This window comes from Eulemur rufifrons, chromosome 4, assembly GCF_041146395.1.
Source record: "Eulemur rufifrons isolate Redbay chromosome 4, OSU_ERuf_1, whole genome shotgun sequence".
NCBI classification, from domain to species: domain Eukaryota; kingdom Metazoa; phylum Chordata; class Mammalia; order Primates; family Lemuridae; genus Eulemur; species Eulemur rufifrons.
Window position 1 is genome coordinate 65,677,977 of NC_090986.1, and position 23,013 is coordinate 65,700,989.

Here is a 23,013-nt window from a genome sequence, read left to right on the forward strand (position 1 = left end):
GACTAATGGTGAGGAAACATAGAACATCAGTGTCCCCACATAAGCCATTGCATACATTTCAGACTTTCTCATCCTGAATGTAATTTTTTGTTAAATACAATTTTCATTTCTGTAGGTGATGGTCCTCAATGTAGAGATTATGTCATATCACTGGGAGTTGTCAAACCTCTTCTGTCCTTCATCAATCCCTCCATTCCCATCACCTTCCTTCGGAACGTCACATGGGTCATTGTCAATCTCTGCAGGAATAAGGATCCCCCACCGCCTATGGAGACAGTTCAGGAGGTAAATGAAGAATTGTAAAGGCCAGATGGTATATTTTCCCTATGTTTATACTTTAGGTATTCATATACAAGGGATTAAAATAACACGTATACTGATTTCATTGCAGGTATGAGATTTTTAAAGTAACATAGTATATTTAATTACTGACTCCTGTGAAATAAAATTTGAATGTCTTACGGTACCTGAAAGAATGTCAGTCCATCCTAATGCTTATTTTTTAGTGACTTTCCATTTATTAAAAAATTCAAACAGAAAAATACAAAAGGAGAAAAAAACCTCAAAGTTTTATTACTCATTGCATTATTGGTTTAATGCTAAAATAAGGAGTTGCTACAGATGAAACAGTGTACTTACGTGCAGATGTACTTGAGTGAGTTTGCATTTAAGTCCAGTTGATTTCTGACAAAACTAGTGTTCTTAAAAATGTGCTATACGAAAAAAAAAATGTGCTATACGTTGTGTTAAACCTACTAATTAAAACAAAGTAAAAACCTTTCTGTTTACATTTAATATGTAAATGGTTCTGAGTTTTTTGAGTTTTAAAAAGTCCTACATAAACTTTATTCACTTAACTGTGTAAGAACTGTTGCCTCTGTATCTTTTATAATGGATATATTTCTCTAACACCTGATAGCTTTTGTTATTGAGAGGTATTTAGTGTGATTCCCACCACCCCCTTCTCCCTCCCTTGTAGATTTTAAAGAGATCTCTGGGGCCTGAATTCAACAAATGAATCTTTATACTTCATGTTGGATAGAATTTTATTAACTTAAGCTGAGGTCAGAAATGTTAATTTGATTTAAGTAGTTTATTAAAATCTTACTTTTACTTTAAGCAGGTAAGTGAGACAATGATAGAAGTTTTATGAGTAGCTTTTCTTAAATAGCTGTTTATATAATTGCATCTCCATTTTTTCCACTTGACATTATATGTCATAAAGAAGGTTATTGAAAACAAATGTTTTTATTTTAAGGTACATTAATCTCTGCCAGATTTATCTGGATGTTTTAGTTGGGCATATGAAATATGCTTTTGGTTTTTCAGATTGAATTTATCAGATTTTCATTTTCCTAGTAGATATTAAAACAAATTTAACATTGTCTTTCTTGCCCTACAAACAGTATTTACTGCTTTTTGTGTCAAAGTTGTTAATTTTTACAAAGACATCCGTCAACTGTAGTGTTACTTATTGTTCATCTTCTTTCCTCAGATTTTGCCAGCTTTATGTGTCCTCATATACCATACAGACATAAACGTAAGTAAAGCAGAAGCTTTATCTAATAGGTTTAAGAAAGTTAGTGAAGGTGTGAACATACGTGTGTGTATGTGTGTGTATGCCAAAGTGGTGTGTAATTTATCATTGGGATGAAGAAAATGCATCTTTGCTTCCATTCTTCCAAGTCAATATAGTTCATATGTAAAAACTGAATCACATTTCTCTAGCTTATTTTAGGACTTTAAGCTCTTAGGATGAAATCTTTTAAAGGTAACTAAAGTCACTTTTTGTTTGTGGCATATTAGCTTGAAATGTCACTAACATTAAGTAAGACATTTATTTATATACTGTCCTATTTTCAAAATGGATATAAAGTGACTTAAAAGATATAAGATAATATCTTAAAAGAAAGAAGTAAAATTATAAAAAGTTCAGTTGTTGCTAATGAATGCAAAGTTTAGTTCTTAGCTTTCTGACACCTAAGATTAAAAGGAGAATAAGGCGGGGCGCGCGGTGGCTCACACCTGTAATCCTAGCACTCTGGGAGGCTGAGGTGGGTGTATCGCTCGAGGTCAGGAGTTCGAGACCAGCCTGAGCAAGAGCAAGACCCCGTCTCTACTAAAAATAGAAAGAAATGATCTGGCCAACTAAAAATATATATAGAAAAAATTAGCCGGGCATGGTGGCACATGCCTGTAGTCCCAGCTACTTGGGAGGCTGAGGCAGTAGGATCGCTTGAGCCCAGGAGTTTGAGGTTGCTGTGAGCTAGGCTGACGCCACGGCACTCACTCTAGCCTGGGCAGCAAAGCAAGACTCTGTCTCAAAAAAAAAAAAAAAAAAAAGGAGAATAAGCAAAATATCTGCTATTTGCATCAGGACTTTCCCCCCATAACATCATGGGATTAATTACAGGCAAATAAAAGCTTTCATCATCTGTTGGTCAGGTTTATGTGAAAACTATAGGTATTTAATGGCAGGAAACTGTAGTTACAGATATATTTGTTAAGTTTAGCAAACACTCACAGATTGTTCCGCTTAAAGCCAGAATTGTGCCATGAATTGTGAGCTCAAAGATAAAGAAGACATAGAGAGACCCTACCCTTTAAGGCCTCAACATTGAAAGGCCTCAACAGGTAAAAAGAGTAAAAGGAATAAACTTCTGTCAAGAGCTTGATATACTGGATCTCTTTCTCTTGTCTCCTTTTATCATACCAGTACTCTTATATAAAAATATTATTCTCTGATTTTACATATAAGGAAATTGAAACTCAGTAATCTTATTAAGGTCATACAATGAGTGAGAACCATAGCTGAGAATTGAAGCCAGGTCCAAGACCTATGCTTTTTCATACAGTGATCACATAAACACACAAAATGGTATGAAAGCAAATAAGAATTAAAAAGTGCAATAGAGGAATGACTGAAGTGCTAGATTATGGAAGCACAGATAATTTTGTCTGGCGAAGCAGAAAGCTTTAGCGAAGAAGTAACATTTGAGATGAGCATGATAAGGAGAAGGAAGTAGTGACAGAGATGTCAAGATGATAATGTTCAAAGTTAAGCATTTATTGAGAGTTTAAAATGTGCCAGGCACTGTTTTAAGCACTTTTCATATGTTTAACCCATTTAATCCTTACAAAAATCCTGTGACATTGATAGTATCATTATCTCTATCTCCATTATCTACAAATGTGGTAAAAGAGGTGGAGGTAGTTAAATAATTTGTCTGAAGTCATACAACTGGGATGAGTAGGATTTTGTTAAGTTGAGAGAGTCATTTCAGGAACACGAGGAATGATACTAAGTACTCAAGAGAATAGCAGGTGGTTTTAGAGAATACAGGTAGATGATAATCCAATACATTGCCAAGGAGTTAATTTGCAGAGTTTTAAATTCTGTGTTAAAGAGTCTTGACTTTATCTCATAATGACTGCAGAGTCATTGAAGATTTTTACATAGAGAAGTGACATACCTGTTATACACTGATAAAGTTATGTGTAACAGACAGATAACTTAAAAAGGCATAGAGGGTTTGGAGTGGGGAAAGTTTGAATGTAAGTAGACCTGTTTGGCTATCATAATAGGTTTAAGGAAGTTGATGAAAGTATGAACTAGTACCAGTAAGTATAGGAATGGTTAAGGGAAGAAAAATTTGAAGTGTTAAGAGAGAAAGTGAATAGAATTTAGACCCTGTTTCTCGGTGACAGTATTTCCAAGAAGCAAAAGACAATACAGATTTGGGATTAATCAGTTATTTAAAGGGTTGATGAAAATATGGTTATGAAGTAAGATGGCCTGGGGGGAGGCTGTGTTTCAGAAAGAGGGCTAAAAATTTAACTCTAAGGAATTCCCCGCATTTGAACAATGGCAGCAAGGGAAGAAGAACCAACAAAGCTGTTTTGGGAAGCATGAACTGAAACAGAGTGGGGGAAATATAAGGCAGAGTTTTAGCAGGTTCTAGATCATACAGGGTCTTGGATATCACATTAAGAGTCACATATCCTTTTCATTTAGCCAGTAAGGAGCCAAAGAATAAATGGTGAAATTCTTATTTTGGATTGATAGCTCATTCTACATGAGTGTATGGAGTGTAGATTTTAGTGGAGATAAGTTGGGAAGGCATATTGGTGGTGGTTTTGTGGTAAAGACGAGAGAAAATTAGGACTGAAGCATTAGGAATGAAAAGGCTTGGGTAGGCTTGAGACATATTTAGATAATAAATTTGCTGGATTTGCTGTGGGTGGTAAGGAAAAAGAAGAGTCAAGAGTAATACCCAGCTTTCTAACTTTGATTTTAGGGTAGGTCTCAACAGAAAGGAAAAAGACCAGCAGGGAGAGGTATAAAGCAACAGGAATGAGTTAAGAATTTGTGAGCTGATGACTAGTGAGGATGCTGGAGAAGAAGTTGGGTTGGAATATTGGAGAAGAATGCGGGAGACAATTAGCTGGGTTTTAGATTTTAATATGCCAGTGTGGTATCAGAAGCAAACTAAGTATTGACCCTGAGGACTAGAGGAAAAAATTTGGACTGATTAAATCAGTGTGTGTTCATTTTCTTTCTAGTTACTCTGCTGCTTAAAATTAATTTGCAACTACCGTCATTCTGTAGCATTTGATTTTCTTGCCTTTTTTAATAGTTGTTTATCCATGGCTTGAGATGCCTAGACAATTTTGATAATCAAGCTGTTACCAATCTAGTTTATTTTACTGCTGGAACAAGTGAAATAAATCAATTGTAGCAGACTAGTTATTTGCTAATGCTTGATTGTGGGTGACAGGCAGTAATAAGTGTGTCAGGGATCCCTAAGACCACCCAAAGGTTTGATGATTGGCTAGAGGCACTCACAGAACTCAAAAGCTGTTATACTCATGCTTATAATTTATTACAGCAAAAGGATACAGATTAAAATCAACAAAGACAAAAGGCAAAAAGGGTGGGGTTCAGGAGAAACCAGATACAAGCTTTCAGTTGTTCTCTCCCGGTGGAGTTGTATGGACAGCACTTAATTCTCCCAACAATGATGTGTGACAACATGTTTGTCCGCCAGGTGAGCTGTTGAACCTTGGTGTCCAGGGGTTTTATTGAGAGGTCAGTCACATGGCAGTAACTGCCCATGCGGTTGACCTTAATTACTCAGTCTCCAGCTCTTCCCAGAGGTCAAATTGATAAAGCATGGCCCAAGGCTATGGGAAAACAAAGAGATGTTTGCCATAAATCACATTATTAGCATAAACTATCTAGCATAGCCCAAGCTGTCAGGTATACAAAGACATTATTATCAGGCAGGATATTCTGAGAGCTCAGACATTATCTCACAGAACCTGATCAAGGACCAGTCCTTTCTTTGGAATGTGCAGGATTTGAGCACTCAAAGCCCACTGAGTTACCCTTTACTGCATATAAGGATTAAGTATAAATACATAATTGTAACTTGCTTTAATTCTAGTTGGCTGTGAAGCCTGTGTAATGTTAACGTTCCATGGACATTCTGTAGACATCTAATCTTTTAGAAAATGCTGTACTTATATATAGCAGTTTTCAGTAATGTTGCCTAACAGAACATTATTTGTTAGTATATTTACTGGAGATGACAGAAATCAGTGAAGCTCTTGTAGTTGAGCATATCCTTATTTTAACACTTTCGAATGCTGGAGATTTTCCTTTGGTTCACATAACACAAGATTTCAAGAAAATTGTGAGTTCAAAACATTGACCCTATAGAGTTGTCAAACTCATGCATACCTATATGTGTGGGTGTATCTCTCCCTTGTTGTGTGTCTAGAGATCAGCTTTCTAGAAGTCTTCAAGTATCTGAAATATTACTAAAGTAACAAGTTTAAAAGTTTTCCAGCAGTGAAAAGCAGACACAATAGTGAAAAATATTTAAACTAGACCAGGATTGCTGAAGACCTTGTTGGTACATGATTAATCAGATTATTAACTAGAAGGAAAAGAATATACTCATTGACTATTAGTGGCCATAGAAGCCAGGTAGTTTAGCATAGAAATCAAAAAGAAGGGAAAACCAAGAAAAAAAGAATAGTAGACAGGGAAATTTTAAAATAGTAGAAGAGTTCAGATGGGAAAAGACAGTGACAGGTAAAATGTCACTGCTTGTAGCAGCAAAGACATTGGGCAGCTGTTAACCACATAATAAGAAATAAGGAAAGCAAAGTTAGAAGTAACTGGAATGGCCCAATAATCCTGTGCTGTGAATTTCAGAATTATAAGGGGTGTTGGCCGGGCGCGGTGGCTCACGCCTGTAATCCTAGCACTCTGGGAGGCCGAGGTGGCCGGATCGTTTGAGCTCAGGAGTTCGAGACCAGCCTGAGCAAGAGCGAGACCCCATCTCTACTAAAAATAGAAAGAAATTATATGGACAGCTAAAAATATATATAGAAAAAATTAGCCGGGCATAGTGGCGCATGCCTGTAGTCCCAGCTACTCGGGAGGCTGAGACAGGAGGATTGCTTGAGCTCAGGAGTTTGAGGTTGCTGTGAGCTAGGCTGACGCCACGGCACTCACTCTAGCCTGGGCAACAGAGAGAGACCCTGTCTCAAAAAAAAAAAAAAAAAAAAAAAAAAAGAATTATAAGGGGTGTTTGTTTTGTTTTATTTTGTTTTTCTCAGACAGGGTCTCACTGTGTCACCCAGGCTTGAGTGCAGCGGTGCCATCGTAGCTCACTGTAGCCTCCATCTCCTGGGCTCAAGTGATCCTCCTGCCTCAGCCTCCCAAGTAGCTAGGACTACAGGGGTGTGCCACCATGCCCAGCCAAGAGTTTTTTTAAATGAAGATTTCCATGAAGGTCCAGCATATTAAGAAAAACAAAACAAAACAATTAAGCTGGGCATGGTGGCGCACGCCTGTAGTCCCAGCTACTTGGGAGGCTTGAGGCAGGAAGATTGCTTGAGCCCAGGAGTTTGATTCCAGCCTGGGCAACGTTTAGAGACCCCATCTCTAGAAACAGAAATTAGAGACTACAAGAGTCTGCAGTTTCAGGGGGAATAAGATCTAGCTCTAGTTTACTTTCCCCCGTCAGCCTTTGAGATATTGTCATGGGAAACCTCACTGAAAACCATAACCGATCTTAGTCTAGAATCCTTAAACATTTTATTATTTTAGACCTCTGTATATCAGTTAGAAAAAAATGGTTTTCTGCTAATAGCAGGGGCCATGTAATGAAAACAAAGTAGCCTCCCAAAACATCACAGGGCAAGACAACATGTCATTCTGCACAGGGTCCTGTTTTGTGGACACAGTTTATTTAAACATACTATAGGCATTTAAGCTATTTCCTGAATTTTGCAAATACAAATAATATACCAGTGAATATTCTTGTGCATTTTCATATTATTGGAAGCATATCTTCAGGGTATATTCCTAGAAGTGGGATTGCTGGGTTAAAGTGAATGCATTTGTAATTTTGTTACATAGTGCCAAATTCTTTGCTTTAGGGGTTGTGTCATTTTGCCTTCCCAACAGCAGCAACAAAAGTGACTTTCTTTATATCCTTGCCAAGAGAGTGTGTTGTCACATTTTAAATTTTTGCTTGTCTGATAGGTGAGAAACTGTATCTCAGTTTTAATTTGCATTTCATTTATTATGAGTGAAGTTGAACATTATTTCATTTAAGGGCCATTTTTATTTGTATCTTTGCAAATAGACTTCATATTGTCCATTTTTCTATCAAATTTTGCTTTTTCTTAGCTTTTAAGTGTTCTTTATATATTGAGAATATGAGCTCTTTCTGATACATATTTCAAATACTTTCCTAGTTTGTCTTTTGTCTTCGTGATATGTTGTGCCATGTGAACTTTTTAAAAATCAAATTTGTCAATCTTTTTTTTTGTTGTACATAGATTCTGAGTTATAGATATTTTATGTTAAAGGAGTATCTATAAATTCCTATTTTTGTGTTTTATATCAAGAGTGGGTGAATTTTTCGGTGTCTGTGGAGATAATCTTTAATTTTTGTCCATAAATCTATTAACAAATCTTATGCTAATGATATTCCTAAAATTGAACCATCCTTGTATTCCTTGAATAATTCTACTTGATCATTGTATGTTATTTTCTCAATGTGGTATGTGATTCTATTTAATAATATTTTATTTCAGAGCTTTACATCAGTACTCACATAAGTGATACTGATCTACAGTTTAACTTTTGTGCTATTAGGTATTATTTATATTGCAAATATTAATATATCTATTTGTATTGATACAATTAGTTGATAATGCTACTAATCATTTATAAATAATAAGTTATGTAGTTATGCTTTATTTTTTTATGCTTTTATTGCTTTATTAAAGTTTAGATATTAATGTTATGCTTCCTTCCTTTTCTGTATGCTCTGGAACAATTTTTATAGCATTGAGTCTGTCTGATCTCTGAAGATATGGCAGTTTCCCTCTTTAGTCCTTTTGAGTCTTGGTACTTTTTTTGTGGGGCTAGTTTCTTGATAATTTTCTCTATTTTCACCATGGAAGTTGGCTTGTTTAAGCTGTCTCTACCGAGGCCAATTTTTGTAAACTATTGTCCTAGGAAATTATTCATTGCATCTAGATTTTCAACTTGCATGTAAGTATACAGAATAGTCTCTATATAGTTTTTTTTATTTTAATTTATTGTTTCAAGGGTTATTTTCTTTATCATTTCTCATTTTGTATATTTGTGCTTCCTTCCCCTTTTTTCTAAGTTAGCTAGGACTTTTTCTTTTTTAATTTTTTCAGAGAACCAGGGTTTCAGTTTATTAGTTAGATGGATGGTTTTTCTGTTCTTTAGCTCATTACTTTGTATTTTTCATTGACACATCATAATCACCCCAAATCCATAGTTTACATTATGGTTCAGTCAGTCTTGATATTGGGCATTCTGTGGATTTGGGCAAATTTGTTTAAATTTTTAAGGCTTTTAATTTTCCTTTGATCACTGTTTTAGATAAATCTTATAGATTCTAATAGGTGGTGTTTTTGTTATAATTTTTTAGAAATTGTATAATTTTTTTGGAATTATTTTCCCTAAGAGCTGTTTAATATAAGTTATTAAATCTCTATATAAAAAGTCCTTTTTGGTTTTTATTTTATTAATATCTACTTTTATTGTCTTGTGATAGGTTTGTAATACTTCTGATTTATATAATTTACTAATGTTTTCTTTGGGCCTAATATGATTTTTGTGCTTCATATGCAAGTTATATTATTCATTATCAGGGTATAAAGTTCAATACAAGATTTATATCTTTATTTTTTGTCTACTTGATCTCCCTTATACTGACAGTAGTGTGTTAAAACCTCTCATTTTTAGCATGTTTTTATATATTTTTCTTGTGTCTTATTATCTGCTTTATAACACTGATTACAGGATTATTTGGTGAATAGATGATTATAGCTATTGTATCTTTATTATACATTATGGGATTTAACTTCATAAAGTATCTTTATTTCTTTTTTATAATGCTTTTTAGCCTATTGGTCTGTTAGCAGGATTGCAGCCCCTACTTTCTTTTTATTATTAATTTAAGATACCTTTGCTCATCCCTTTATTTTTAGCCTTTCCAGATTACTTTAGGTCTGTCTCTTGTATATAAGCATAAAGTTGGGTTTTGTTTTCAGAGCCAATTTCAAAATCTTTTACTTATTATAGGTGAGTTAAGCCTATTCACATAGATTGATATGAATGATTTATTTGGTTTCAACTCTCTAATGTTATTTTGTGTAATAATTTCTGTGTGTTTTTATTCTCTGCTTAGTATGCTTTTCTCTTTTTAAAATTTCTTTTGGCATTTGGGAAGGTTTGTATTTTTGTTCTAGTGGTTACCTTTATACCTATTATTTCAATACCTTTTAAATGCCCTTTTCTTTTTTACTGTCTGTTTTGACAGTTTTAAATAGTATTTTTTGACTCTATTACTTGTACAGTGATGCGTGAGCTTATTCTATTTTCTTTTCTCTCGCCTTATCCTCCCATTTTTGAGTCTATAGGCTTATGTCTTTTGCCAAATTTAGGACGTTTTCCACCATTATTTCTTCAAATGTTTTTTTCAGCTCCACCTCTCCTTGTAGGGATTCTGATGACACATATGTTAGATGTATTGCAATTGGGCTACAAGTTCCTGAGGCTCTCTGTTCATTCCAATATTCTAATCTTTTTTTTTCTGTTATTCAGATTGGATGATTTCTATTGATCTTTCTTTGGGTTCATTGATTTTTTCCCCCCTACTGCGTGTCTTTTTTTCCTGCTGAAACTTCCTATATATTTTTAATTTGTTTCAAATGTGTTCACAATTGTTCACTTATACATTTGTATGATAGTTACTTTAAAATCTTTGTCAAGTCCTTGTCAGATAATTCCAGTATCTGTGTCATCTCAGTGTTGGCATCTGTTCACTATCTTTTCTCTTTTTTGAGTTGAGATTTTCCTGGTTCTTGGTATGATGAGTTATTTTCAGTTGTAGCCTGCACATTTGGGGTGTTATGCTGTGAGACTGGTTTCTGTGTAAATCTTGTTACCTCATACTACCATACTGGGTGGTAGCCAGGCTTTGTTTCCACACATGGCATCTCTAGACACCTCCAGCAGGGAGGCCTCTTCACTGCCTTGGTGGGTGGTAGATGGGCTCAGCTCTCAGGCACAGCTTCTGTCCTCTAATTTTTGAAGTTGGAATATTTCTATTTTCCCAGAACATGTGACATTTACAAGTTACTCTTCTCTTTATCCCCACATTTGTCCTAGTTCTTTACCTACAATGAAATATATCAAATGCTCATTATTACTCCTTTTGCCCAGGTTTTCTCAGTCATCTGTTCAATGAATAAATTACATGCTCTAGTTAAGGGATCAGTAAACTTTTCTGTAAAGGTTCAAAGAGTTAATATTTTAGGCTTTTTGGCCATGTGGTCTCTGTCCCACCAAAGTAGACACCCCTCTTCTCTTCTCTGAAGTCTCTTTCACACGGTCTTGGGGCAAGAGATCCAGACAGAAGCTGTAATTGAATTTTTTCTCTTCTTACAGGTAATTGGACGCTTTTAGTGTTCTCTGACTCCTAGTAATGCTGAAGGTGTGGGTTAATACGTCATTTTATCTGCTCTTCTTATTCATCTATATGCTTTTTTGAAGGATGTGTGAATTCAGGTGCCTGCTATTGTTATAGGGCAACAAGATATCTCTATAATTTGGATAATCTAATAGGACACATCTCTGGATATCACATGAAATTTCCTCTGTGGTAACACAAGGAAAGCCACATATAAGCTCTTTGACCTTGAATGAATCACCAAGTCTCTGAGCCTGTTTTCTTTTATGTATTTGCAAAATTAGTATGGCACAGGGCATGGTTTATACTCCATGCTTTTCAGTTGGGAACATATTTCAAGGGATTTGCAAATAATTTTTTTCCTCAAATTAAGTTAAAGTGCCAAATCATTTCTTTTATCTGCTTACTTTAGTAGTCTGAAAAATTGTGTTACTAAGTATTTTTGAAAACCAGTAGAGTAGACCGATGATCTTTTTGGTCTCTTTTAGACTTGAAGCAACATGGTATATTGGCCTCATTCTGTAAATAGTGTTTCCATGTGATTTTTAGGTACCTAATTTGTGAGGACAGGGAGAATTACTTTTTTGCCTGTTTTAAAATTATCTATCTGATACATAAATGTAAAAATCTGGATAGAAGTTGTTCCAGACTTCAGTGTCTCGTTTTTGTGAAGAGTGATCTGAGATAGGCATTGAGAGAAAGATAAGGTACCTGCTAGTTAATAGATTAATCAGGTAAGCAGATGTCTTTGCCACTAAGCTCAAACGTAAACTTTGGTACTTTTTCTGTCACCACTCCTGAGGTAAGCATTCAAACAAATATGTACACTGGTTATTTTTTATTTCCTGTAGATTCTTGTAGATACTGTTTGGGCTCTGTCCTACTTGACAGATGGAGGTAACGAGCAGATACAGATGGTTATTGATTCAGGGGTTGTGCCATTTCTTGTGCCCCTTCTGAGCCACCAGGAAGTAAAAGTTCAAGTAAGTATTTTTAAATTTTTCTTATTTGTATAGAATTGTGTTTGCTATAACAAGTTAACTTGTACAACCAGGCTTCAATTCTGTCTATAAGTGCTTATTCTCCATATTTCTCCTGCTAGTCTCCTGAGCCTAATTTTATTGATTTCCAAATCTTTATCTCACCCAGATTCTTTGCTGAGTGTCAGACCCATGTAGATAGATGTTCTTGACCCTTTAGACATACCTTCTAAGAACTCCTTCAGGCATTCCATTGTCATTTCAACCAGAAAAAAAAGAAACAATCTTCTCCCACAAACCTGCTTTTCTTCCTTATCCCTTTGCAGTGGGCAATGTGGTTGAAGCCAGAAACCTTGATTCCTCCTTTCAGTTGCTATTTCATTACAAAATCTTTTCAATTATTCTTATATAGCTTTCAAATCCATCTCTCCTTATCTATCTAGGGCCACTGATTTAGTTTAAGACTCATTTTCTTTCCCCCAGATAATTACAGTTAGCCTCTTCTGACTGTACTCTTGCTTTGTCTTCCCCCACTCTAATTAGGTGTAGGTAGTCAATAGAGCTGTTCATCCTGCTTCTGCCAAGGTGACTTGCTAGATGGAAATGCACGCCTATTCCAGGCCTTTATTAAAATATTTCTATGGTGCCAATTTAGTAATGGATTAAAATAGTTGTTAAAAAATGGGACTTTATGTTTTTTAATTTCCTCTTATTTTTTGAATCTTTTTTCCAACAATTTTTCCATAAAGTTCCAATTTTTCACAAGAGTCTATTGTTTAAAATTGAGAATTGCTTTCTGTCTGCTTAATGCTTTGTGTAAGGATAAAATAAGTGTTAATGATTCACTCCTTGCATTTTTATATTTTCTCAGGATTATGAAAAATATAGAATCAGTTTGATATAAGCAAATAAACCTAATAGAAAACATTTTATTACCCGCCCTAGACAGCAGCACTCAGAGCAGTTGGCAACATAGTAACTGGCACCGATGAGCAGACCCAGGTTGTTCTCAATTGTGATGTCCTGTCACACTTCCCAAATCTCTTATCACACCCAAAAGAGAAGATAAATAAGGTAAGACAAATAATGTCCTAATCATAGTTTGTTCTTTCTCTTTCTTTACTTCAATTTTAACTGTCCCCTTGTTTCTATTCCTGCTTATTTGTGATTTTCTTCCACACCACTGCAGTGAGGATGAGGAATATTTTAAATCACCCCTATGATTGTTTTGTGTCAACTTTTAATTGCTTCCTTTAAGTGCCATCCTGAACATCACAGAATATTTTTAGACTACATATGTTTTTATTTGAATAGACTGAGCTGTAACAACAGCCATTAAATTCATAGCCACTAGGAGAAGGTGCATACAAAATCTGCCACTTGCATGGCTGGTATCTTTTTTAAACAAACAGGTTATAATTTACTTTAATCTCCCTACAAAATTAGATTGGACCTAAAGATGAAGTGGTGGCTAAATTCAATGATCATAAAAAATTGCTCTAAAAGTCTGGGCGCGGTGGCTCACGCCTGTAATCCTAGCACTCTGGGAGGCCGAGGCGGGTGGATCGCTTGAGGTCAGGAGTTCGAGACCAGCCTGAGCAAGAGCAAGATCCCGTCTCTACTAAAAATAGAAAGAAATTATCTGGCCAACTAAAAATATATATAGAAAAAATTAGCCGGGCATGGTGGCACATGCCTGTAGTCCCAGCTACTTGGGAGGCTGAGGCAGAAGAATTGCTTGAGCCCAGGAGTTTGAGGTTGCTGTGAGCTAGGCTGACGCCACGGCACTCACTCTAGCCTGGGCAACAGAGCGAGACTCTGTCTCAAAAAAAAAAAAAAAAATTGCTCTTTTAAAGATTTTAAACTTGATAGGCAAACTTATTAATTGTGTAAGATGTACTTAAGTACTTGTCTTTTTATTTCTGGCTTATTTCACATAGCATATTTTCAAGGTTCATCCATTTTGAGGCATGTATCAGAACTTCATTCTTTTTATGGCTGAATAAATATTCCATTGTATGTATATACCACAGTTTGTTTATCCACTCACCTGTTGATGGACACTTGGGTTGTTTTTACCTTTTGGTTATTATGGATAATGATGCAATGAACATTGGCATACAAATATCTGTTTGAGTTCCTGCTTTCAATTTCTTTGGGTGTACAAGTGGAAGTAGCATTGATGGGTTGTATGGTCTTCTGTATTTAGCTTTTTGAAGAACCACCAAACTGTTTTCCATAGCAGTTGTACTATTTTACATTCCCACCAGCAATGAATGTATGAAGATCCTGATTTCTCCACATCCTTGCTAACACTTATTTTCCATTTTTAAAAAATTATTATTGTAAACCTGCTAGTAGATGTGAAGTGGTATCTCATTGTGGTTTTAATTTGCATTTAGTTTAATGTGGGGTTTTTGTTGTTGTTTTGTTTTTGTTTTGTTTTGGAGGCAGTCTTGCTTTGTTGCCCTGGTTAGAGTGCAGTGGCATCATCATAGTTCACTGCATCCTCAAACTCCTGGGCTCAAGGGATCCTCCTGTCTCAGCCTCCCAAGTAGCTGGGACTACAGGCATGCACCACCACACCTGGCTGATTTTTTCTATTTTTAGTAGAGACGGAGTGTCTCTCTTGCTAGTCTCCAACTCCTGAGCTCAAGGGATGCTCCTGCCTCTGCCTCCCAAAGTTCTGGGATTATAGGCATGAGCCACCTTGCTCGGCAGTTAATGCAGTTTTATCTGCCTAAAATGCTATCATCCCCTAAATCCAGCAGAATTGATCATTTCTTCTTCTATGTCATAACTTTATTTATGTGGTTGCTTGAGTATAATTTGACTATTGGGTTATTATAGAAAAGTATGTTGTCAAAAATCACATTTTATGGGCACATTTGTTCCATTGAAGAGAAAAAAGCCAGAGACTTTCAGACTCTGGGCCAGTTACTTTTACTGTAGAAATTTGAGTAATATAGGTGATTTTTGTAGCTGAATGAGTTCCATAATTGGAAACAGCTGAGAAGTAAGGCAGCTGGCCAGAAGTGTGGAGAGAGAGGCTCCGGCCTGTGATGCACTATGCTCTTAAGTGAAGGTTTCATGGGGAGAGGAAAAGTTGATATATTATAGATACCTTCTCAGCTTCACCAAATAGTTAGTTGCTGCAAAAGTTTTTTGCTTTGTGAATTTATTATTTGCAGTTTGAGACTCATCATGGAACTCTGGAAATAGAAGTGACCAACTTGGTTTTTTTCCCTCAACATTTTTGAAAAATTTTAAACCTGCAAAAATTTTGCAGGAACAGTATAATGGACACCCATATACTATAAACAAAGATTCACCATTTATTAATGTTACCACAGTTGAATGGCAAAATAAATTTACAGTATGTAACTCTTTCAGTTATGAAGGAGGAAGGTACACATTTGACATTAATTTGTAAACAGGTCACTAAACTTGTTTCTGGCTTATAAATCCTTTAAGGTTAGAGGATTCAGTCATATATTTATTTCTACCTGACTTTTAGAGAGAGCTAATATACAGAAATATAAGTTCCATGAATAAAGATTTTTGTCTGTTTTGTTCACTTCTGTATCGCTATTGCCTAGAATAAATCCTAGTTTATAGTAGGCTTATATTAATATATTTTTGAATGGATAAGTGCCAGGTTAATCGGGCCCAAATATTATGAATGGAAGTTTCCTTATAACTTGTTTAAATGGGAGATTTTATATAACCTAATCACACATTAGATGCAATCTCTTAAACACAACTCAAGTGATTTTATTGTATATATAAAATATGTTAAAAATAAAATATAAAAGCTTTTTTTTTTTTTTGAGACAGGGTCTCGGTCTGTTGCCTGGGCTAGAGTGCTGTGGCATCAGCCTAGCTCACAGCAACTTCAAATTCCTAAGCTCAGGCAATCCTTCTGCCTCAGGCTCCCGAGTAGCTGGGACTACAGGCATGCGCCACCATGCCCAGCTAATTTTTTCTATATGTTTTTAGTTGTCCAGCTAATTTCTTTTTTAGTAGAGACGGGGTCTCGCTCTTGCTCAGGCTGGTCTCGAACTGCTGAACTCAAATGATCTGCCCACCTCAGCCTCCCAGAGTGCTAGGATTACAGGCATGAGCCACCGCGCCCGGCCAATATAAAAGCATTAAAGACATAATTTTTCAAATAAAGATGCCTTGTATTTTGTTTAATTATAGGAAGCAGTGTGGTTCCTTTCCAACATAACAGCAGGCAACCAGCAACAAGTTCAAGCTGTAATAGATGCTGGATTAATCCCTATGATTATTCATCAACTTGCTAAGGTCAGTCATGTTATAAATTCATTATGTCTATTAATCTGTTATAACCAAGACTTTTTGGATAGAGAATTTATTTTATGATTTCATTTTTAACCTTCAGGGAGACTTTGGAACACAAAAAGAAGCTGCTTGGGCAATCAGCAACTTAACAATAAGTGGCAGAAAAGATCAGGTGAGTTTGAAAAAACTGTTAACTGTCATGATTGTTATTATTGGAAAGTACATTATTCTCATGTTTAGTAATTGCTGATTGTTTTTAAGCTCTGTACTGTGTTCTTTTTGGGGAAAAGATTATTATTCTGTTTATTTGTTTGTTTTTTTTTAAAGAGACAAGGTTTCACTCTGTTGTCTCGGCTGAAGTGCAGTGGCTATTCACAGGCACAGTCATAATGTGCTACAGCCTGGAACGAACTCCTGGGCTCAGGCAATCCTCCTGTCTCAGGCTTCCTGAGTAGCTGGGACTATAGGCATGAGCCACTGTGCCCAGCTAGGGAAAAGATAATTATATAAATAAAAATATTTCTTCTCTTTTGTTTTCTAGGTTGAGTACCTGGTACAACAGAATGTAATACCACCGTTCTGTAATTTACTGTCAGTAAAAGATTCTCAAGTGGTTCAGGTGGTTCTAGATGGCCTAAAAAACATTCTGATAATGGCTGGTGAGGAAGCAAGCACAATAGCTGAAATAATAGAGGAATGTGGAGGTAAGAATGGATTGATTGGAGAAAAGTGGTTGAGCCCCTGGAATTCTGAAACATTAGTTCTTTAAAGTCAATTATTAGAAAGAAAATTATTAGGATATGTTGTTAAAATGATTACAATATGTTGCTATTCTTTTTTTGCTACATGCGTATTCTAAGAGGATTTTCCAGAAGACAGTCCATACTTGGCAAAAACTGATTGTGAAAGTTACTCTGTAGCCTTCCTAGAGATTGATATTGCTAACCTAATACCTCTCTTGAAGTCATGATGCATGAGAGCAAATTAAAAGCCTATAGAACCACTACCATAGATACATTTAAAATTTAAAATCTTTGTTTAATCCAGCATTTCTCAGACTCCTTGACAGTGAAACCCTTTTTTTAAGGTTGTACCTGTTATTTGATTCTGTAGACCCCACTTTGGGAAATACTATTTCAGATTGTTGGAAAAGGTTAATGATTTCTGAGTCATCTTGATAATTTTGTTTCAGTCCTATCAGTTGTAATGGTTCTTATGACTGCCACAACTGTATGCTGAAGTTAATACAGAAGCTGCTTTGAAATTTTAATGAGAAAGAACTGTGATTTGAAATACTGTATCGTCATTTCTCTGGTAATTACATATGAAACATATATTTTTTAATTCTATTTTTTTATTTTTTATTTGTTTATTTTTTGAGACAGGGTCTTGCCCTATTGCCCAGGCTGGTGTGCAGTGGCATGATCATAGCCCACTGCAACCTTGAACTTCTGGGCTCAAGCCATCCTCCTGCCTCAGCCTCTCGACTATAGGCAGGTGACACCCATGCCCAGCTAATTTTTAAATTCTTTTCTTCTTTAATTTTTTATAGAGAGAGAGATCTCATTATGTTGCCCAGACTTGTCTCAAACTCCTGGGCTTGAGTGATCTGCCTGCCTAGGCCTCCCAAAGTGCTAGGATTACAGGCCTAAGCCACCACACTCAGCCTAAAATTCTATTTTAAAAGGCACCTATTCAATTTGTATTAACATGTCCAAACTTTAAATTAGTTTGCCATAATATCATGTTTTATTTTTTATATTTTATTGACTACTTTGTATGAATATTCTACTTGGTTTATTTTTTTTTTAAGAGAAAACAAATGTGATAGCATTGTAGCATACTCATACTAGAAGGATTTCTTAATAACAAGAAGAAATTATCCCAAAGATTTTAAGGATTCTTGTCCAAGGTCACAGAAGTAGGTAGTGATAGAAGCAAAATTAAAATCCGTATATTCTTACTGTTAATTCTTTGCTAATTCTGGTTTTACAATGTTTTACTTTTTAAGATAATTAAATTTTAGCATTATAGTTAGGTTTGTAACTTAGCCCTGTTAGTTTGAGCAACTTAGAGAACTGTTACTCTTCAGCTATTTATTAATATAGTTGCTTCTGTCTATGGAAGTAATAATTAGGGTACATATTTACTTAGTATTTTGTAATTTTATAAGGCACTTTACATGCATATCTTTGACACCTATTTTCCCATTTTTCTGGTTTGTTCATTACTATATAAAGGAAAAAGGCAACTCTTTCAAAATAATGTCAAAAAGACATTTCAAGGAAGAATATTGTTAAGGTTTGAAATTTATAAACATGCATATGATGCATGGAGTAAATATATTGGAAATGTAAATGAAGGCATTCTGTGATTACTGTTCTGAAAAATTATTTCCCCAAGTTCATTGTGGCTGTAGGCGATAGACCCCTATTTACTTTTTTTAAAGAAAGTTGTTCAAAATTTAAAGCTTTATCTTCTGTTAATACCAGTTAGTCATTAAGTTTCTAAAAACTTAGTTTTGCAATTATATAAAAGTAATGACATTTGGAAAACAGAGAAAGATAAAAATCACTATATTAGACAGCATGATTCTATTAAAACAATCTGGGGAGATTCCAGTTCAGTACTGTCACTAATTTGTCCTGTAACTTGAAATAAAACCCTTTACATGTCTGTGCCACAGCTTCCTCGTCTGTCAAGTGGAGTGTTTAGGTGTTTTTTTAAGACTGCCTGCGTCAGAGACCAGGACTCCTCAAGGGCATCTAAGGAGGAAAAAATTAGTGGGATTCTGGTTCCATTATCATTTTAGGTGAGGGAGCAAGGTGTCCTGACTTCCTTAGGATTTCTCCATGATTAAAATGAGCAGTTTTCACTGGTATCTCCTTATGAATTATTTAGTTATTTTGATTACTTTATTTTTATCAGGTTTGGAGAAAATTGAAGTTTTGCAGCAACATGAAAATGAAGACATATATAAATTAGCATTTGAAATCATAGATCAGTATTTCTCTGGTGATGATGTAAGTATAAAAATATGGTGTGTCTACATGTAAATTAAAACCTATACATAATGTAAATTAATTGAGAGTTTTCCTTTTATTAATGTGAATTAAGTTTGTATCATATTTCTATTAGATACTCCATCAGTCACTTCTCTTAAATACTTTGACACTTCATTATAAGGTAAAATTGTGAAACACTTCTTGTTTGATTTGTAATCTATTAACTGGGGAGAAATAGTAATTATATAAATGATACATGTTCAGCTAGGTTAAATAAATCTACAGATACAAACAAGAAAGGGGCAGTTTTTAAACGTGTGTTCAATTTTAAATTGTTAAATTTCTTAATAAAATTATTACTGATTGACCCAATTATTTTTGGGTTATTAAAACATTCATACAGAATTCTCTTCTATGAGGTAAAAGATCAATTCAGCTTATGCCATAATGTATAGTATCATAACATAATAGCGGTTTTTTTCTTTTTATAGATCGATGAAGATCCCAGCCTCATTCCTGAAGCAACACAAGGAGGTACTTACAATTTTGACCCAACAGCCAACCTTCAAACAAAAGAATTTAATTTTTAAGTTCAGTTGAGTGCAGCATCTTTCCCACATCAATATGAAGCACCACCAGATGGCTACCAAATGATAAGAACAACAGCAACAAAAGGCTCCAAAACACACATGCCTCTTCGTTTTGATGCTTCTAAAGCAAGCCATGTCTCAGTCACTTTGCAGTTGCCAAAAGTCACTATCACATGGACTGTAAATGCATATGCATGATTTCCTAAACTGTTTTAGAATTCTCCTTAACAATCTCAACTACCCTATTTTTCCCTGTTCCCTGGTGCCACAGGCTGACAACTGCAGTCTCCAGTTTAGAATATTCCATAGTGGTGGCATGCCAGCTGCCCACTGATACTCCTTTGGAAAATGGTGCGCTGTGGATCAAGACACTTTGGTGTGATGCATATACACATTGGAAGACTAAAGAGGTGCAGTGTGATCTGAGCCTCCATCATTGTCCTCCACAAACATATTTTCATATTCTATATGTGGAAGAATAGATTTTAAAGTACAAGCCAAATGATTTTCATTGGTGGAACTGACACAAAAAACATAACTTAAGAAACTTGGTTATTGATTAAACAGATAAGTTTTAAAAAACTGTACTTCATCTACCAGTAATTGATGTGTTTATTATCTGCCTCAGAAGCCAGGGTTGGAGGGAGAACTTTAGATATGGATGGATGGTAATGCTTTTGCCATTATACTTAATTTTTGAGAACAGCAAGTCCTATTTGACCACTCACTTCAGCCTGTGTGTTCCTGCTGTTTTGAAGTAATCAAATGCTGTGCATGGTATTTTACCTGAGCTGCAACCTGTTACGGACTTGAACTTCTGTTTAAGTTGAAAGCAAGAGTCCCTGACTATAAAGGAAAAAAAGCAAAAAAAAAAAAAAAAAAGCCAAAAAAACCTGCAAAGGTCTAAAATACCCATTGGTGATGTTTAAAAAAAAAAAAAAAAATCTTGCTTTCAGCTTTCAGGAGTTAATTTTTTTTGTTTTAATTTGATAATTGGATATGGTTGATTTATATTGGGTTTAAACTGTGGAGCTTTCATGTTTACTGTAATTTAGTCTTAAAATATTTTTTACTTAGTAACCAGTGCTTTTGATAATGTGGTTGGCAACAAACCAGCAACTATTTAGAAGTGTCATAAGACTTCATTCTTTGAGTATTGGGAAAGTTAATTCAGATCCTACTCTAACAGCATCTTTACATATTAAAAGATTCAGACAGGGATCTGTGTAGAGAAGTTATCTGCAGTTATTTAACATAAACCTGATTTGCAGTGATATTTAATTAATTCTGCAAAATCTGGTCTTACTGTGTAAAGTCATTGCTTTTGGTAAATTGTCTGACCCAGTTACTATTGAAAGAATATGGATTTGAAAATTTTTAAACTAAATAATTTGTGCCGTCACAGAAATGGTTTTGTTGCTCTTGTTTACTGGGTGTAATTTCCCAATGCATTGATGTGAAGGGGTAGAAAATCTAAACTAACTTAGTTATCCGATGAGGGGTGTATTTACTGTGATGAAGATGAGACAGATGCCATCAGACCTTTGTGAATCAGCTGGGGTGTTTTCACTGATAAACAACACATAGCAGGTGTACATTCATTACAAATATTTGTATCTGCCAAGGTGGAGCCACTTTAAAGAGTGAGTTTTGTCTTGTATCTAAAATAGATACAAGCGTATGTTTAAACTGCAAGATTTTTACTTGCTAGAGAATCTGTTTTAATATAGCAGTTTGGCCTCTGATTATTTATAGGTTTTATAAATTTTAGAATCAATTTCTCTTTAAGGTGGCTCAGATTTTTCAACTCTTGTGCACATAAAATTGAGTTGAAGTTCATTGTGCCTTTTTTTCTTTATCCAAATTTTGAGTTCAAGCTTCATACGGTAACTGCATCCTGTTCAGACAATGTAGTCTAAATTTTTGAAACTGTGTGGTGTTCACTAAAAGTAGGAATAACAAAGTCAAAGCTAATTAAGGTCACAAACTTCGATGAAACCCTTAAAGTCCAAATCTTCTTGATATTGTGAATTGTACCCCTTCTAGTTTAGTTTCTTCTGGATTCTCCATAGTTAACTGACAGTTACCTTTTAAAATTTCCACACATTAAGATTAAAATTGGGCCTCTACTGTGACGATTCCTATTTCCTCTTGTGTTTTAAAGTGCAAACTAACATATAAGTGAACATTAGCATCAAGTAGTGCAGACACATGTATGCATTTGCTTGATTCAATTTGTTGTGACCTTACCAGTTTTGAATTGGAATTGCACCATTTCATCAACAAAGGAAACTAAGTATATTGCTGCACTTTTAAGTTTTCAAAACAGTGTTTAAAAATCGCATTGTTTTTATTTTTTTTAAACTCAGTTAAAAAAGACTAAAACGTTCTTTCAAAAGAGGCATCTAAATGTGTTCCTAATTTTGTATATGGGCTTAGGTTTTGTAACCAATAAAAAAAGCTGCTATCAAATATGGTAAAACATTGAAAGACTTATTTCTGAAAATAACTTAATTACTCAGCTTTGTTTTGGTTAAATTTGGAATTATTTTTCAAAAATCAACCACAATGGAAGTGAATCATGAATTACTCTTTTACTGTATTTTAATATCTCTTTCCCACTAAAACAAATCAGGATGACCAGTAACTGCTAGATTTGAAAGTATTTTGTGGCAAATAAGAAGTATCAAAATCTATGAATTTCCTAAGCTGCTGTAACAAAGTACCACAAACCAGGTGGTTTCAGACAATAGCAATTTATTTTCATGCAGTTCTGGAGGCCAGAATTCTGAAATCAAGGTGATGGCTGGGCCAGACTCTCCTGAAGGCTTTCGTGGGGAGGATACTTCCTTGCCTCTTTCTAGCTTCTGGTGGTTACTGGCAGTCCTTGGCGTTCCTCGGCTTGCAGCTGCATCACTCCAGACTCTGCCTCCATCGTCACATGGCATCTCCCTCTGTGTCTCAGATTTCAGTAATATAACTCAGACAAAGGCCGTTTATTTGAGATGATGTGATTCTGACTTTCATGAAAGAAACACAAACTCAAACTTTATTTAGGACCTGCCTAACCCTTGAAAATATGTAAGTATAGCAGTTG

At 35.2% G+C, this 23,013-nt stretch overlaps 1 protein-coding gene across 2 annotated transcripts in view; it reads left to right on the top strand.

The window, feature by feature from the left end:
• The window catches only part of KPNA3 (karyopherin subunit alpha 3), a 69,597-nt gene extending 47,199 nt beyond the window's left edge, over positions 1-22,398 (top strand). Inside the window, exons 9-17 of one of the 2 annotated variants that reach the window (XM_069467272.1) lie at positions 116-285; positions 1,496-1,540; positions 11,888-12,019; positions 12,962-13,090; positions 16,220-16,324; positions 16,422-16,493; positions 16,863-17,025; positions 19,250-19,344; positions 19,818-22,398. In XM_069467272.1, the coding sequence (XP_069323373.1) occupies positions 116-285; positions 1,496-1,540; positions 11,888-12,019; positions 12,962-13,090; positions 16,220-16,324; positions 16,422-16,493; positions 16,863-17,025; positions 19,250-19,344; positions 19,818-19,916 (1,010 nt within the window). In that variant the 3' untranslated portion in view covers positions 19,917-22,398. The remainder of the gene's footprint in view (positions 1-115; positions 286-1,495; positions 1,541-11,887; positions 12,020-12,961; positions 13,091-16,219; positions 16,325-16,421; positions 16,494-16,862; positions 17,026-19,249; positions 19,345-19,817) is intronic. The other variant, XM_069467273.1, reaches the window with a different exon arrangement.
• The last annotated feature ends 615 nt before the right edge of the window (positions 22,399-23,013 follow it).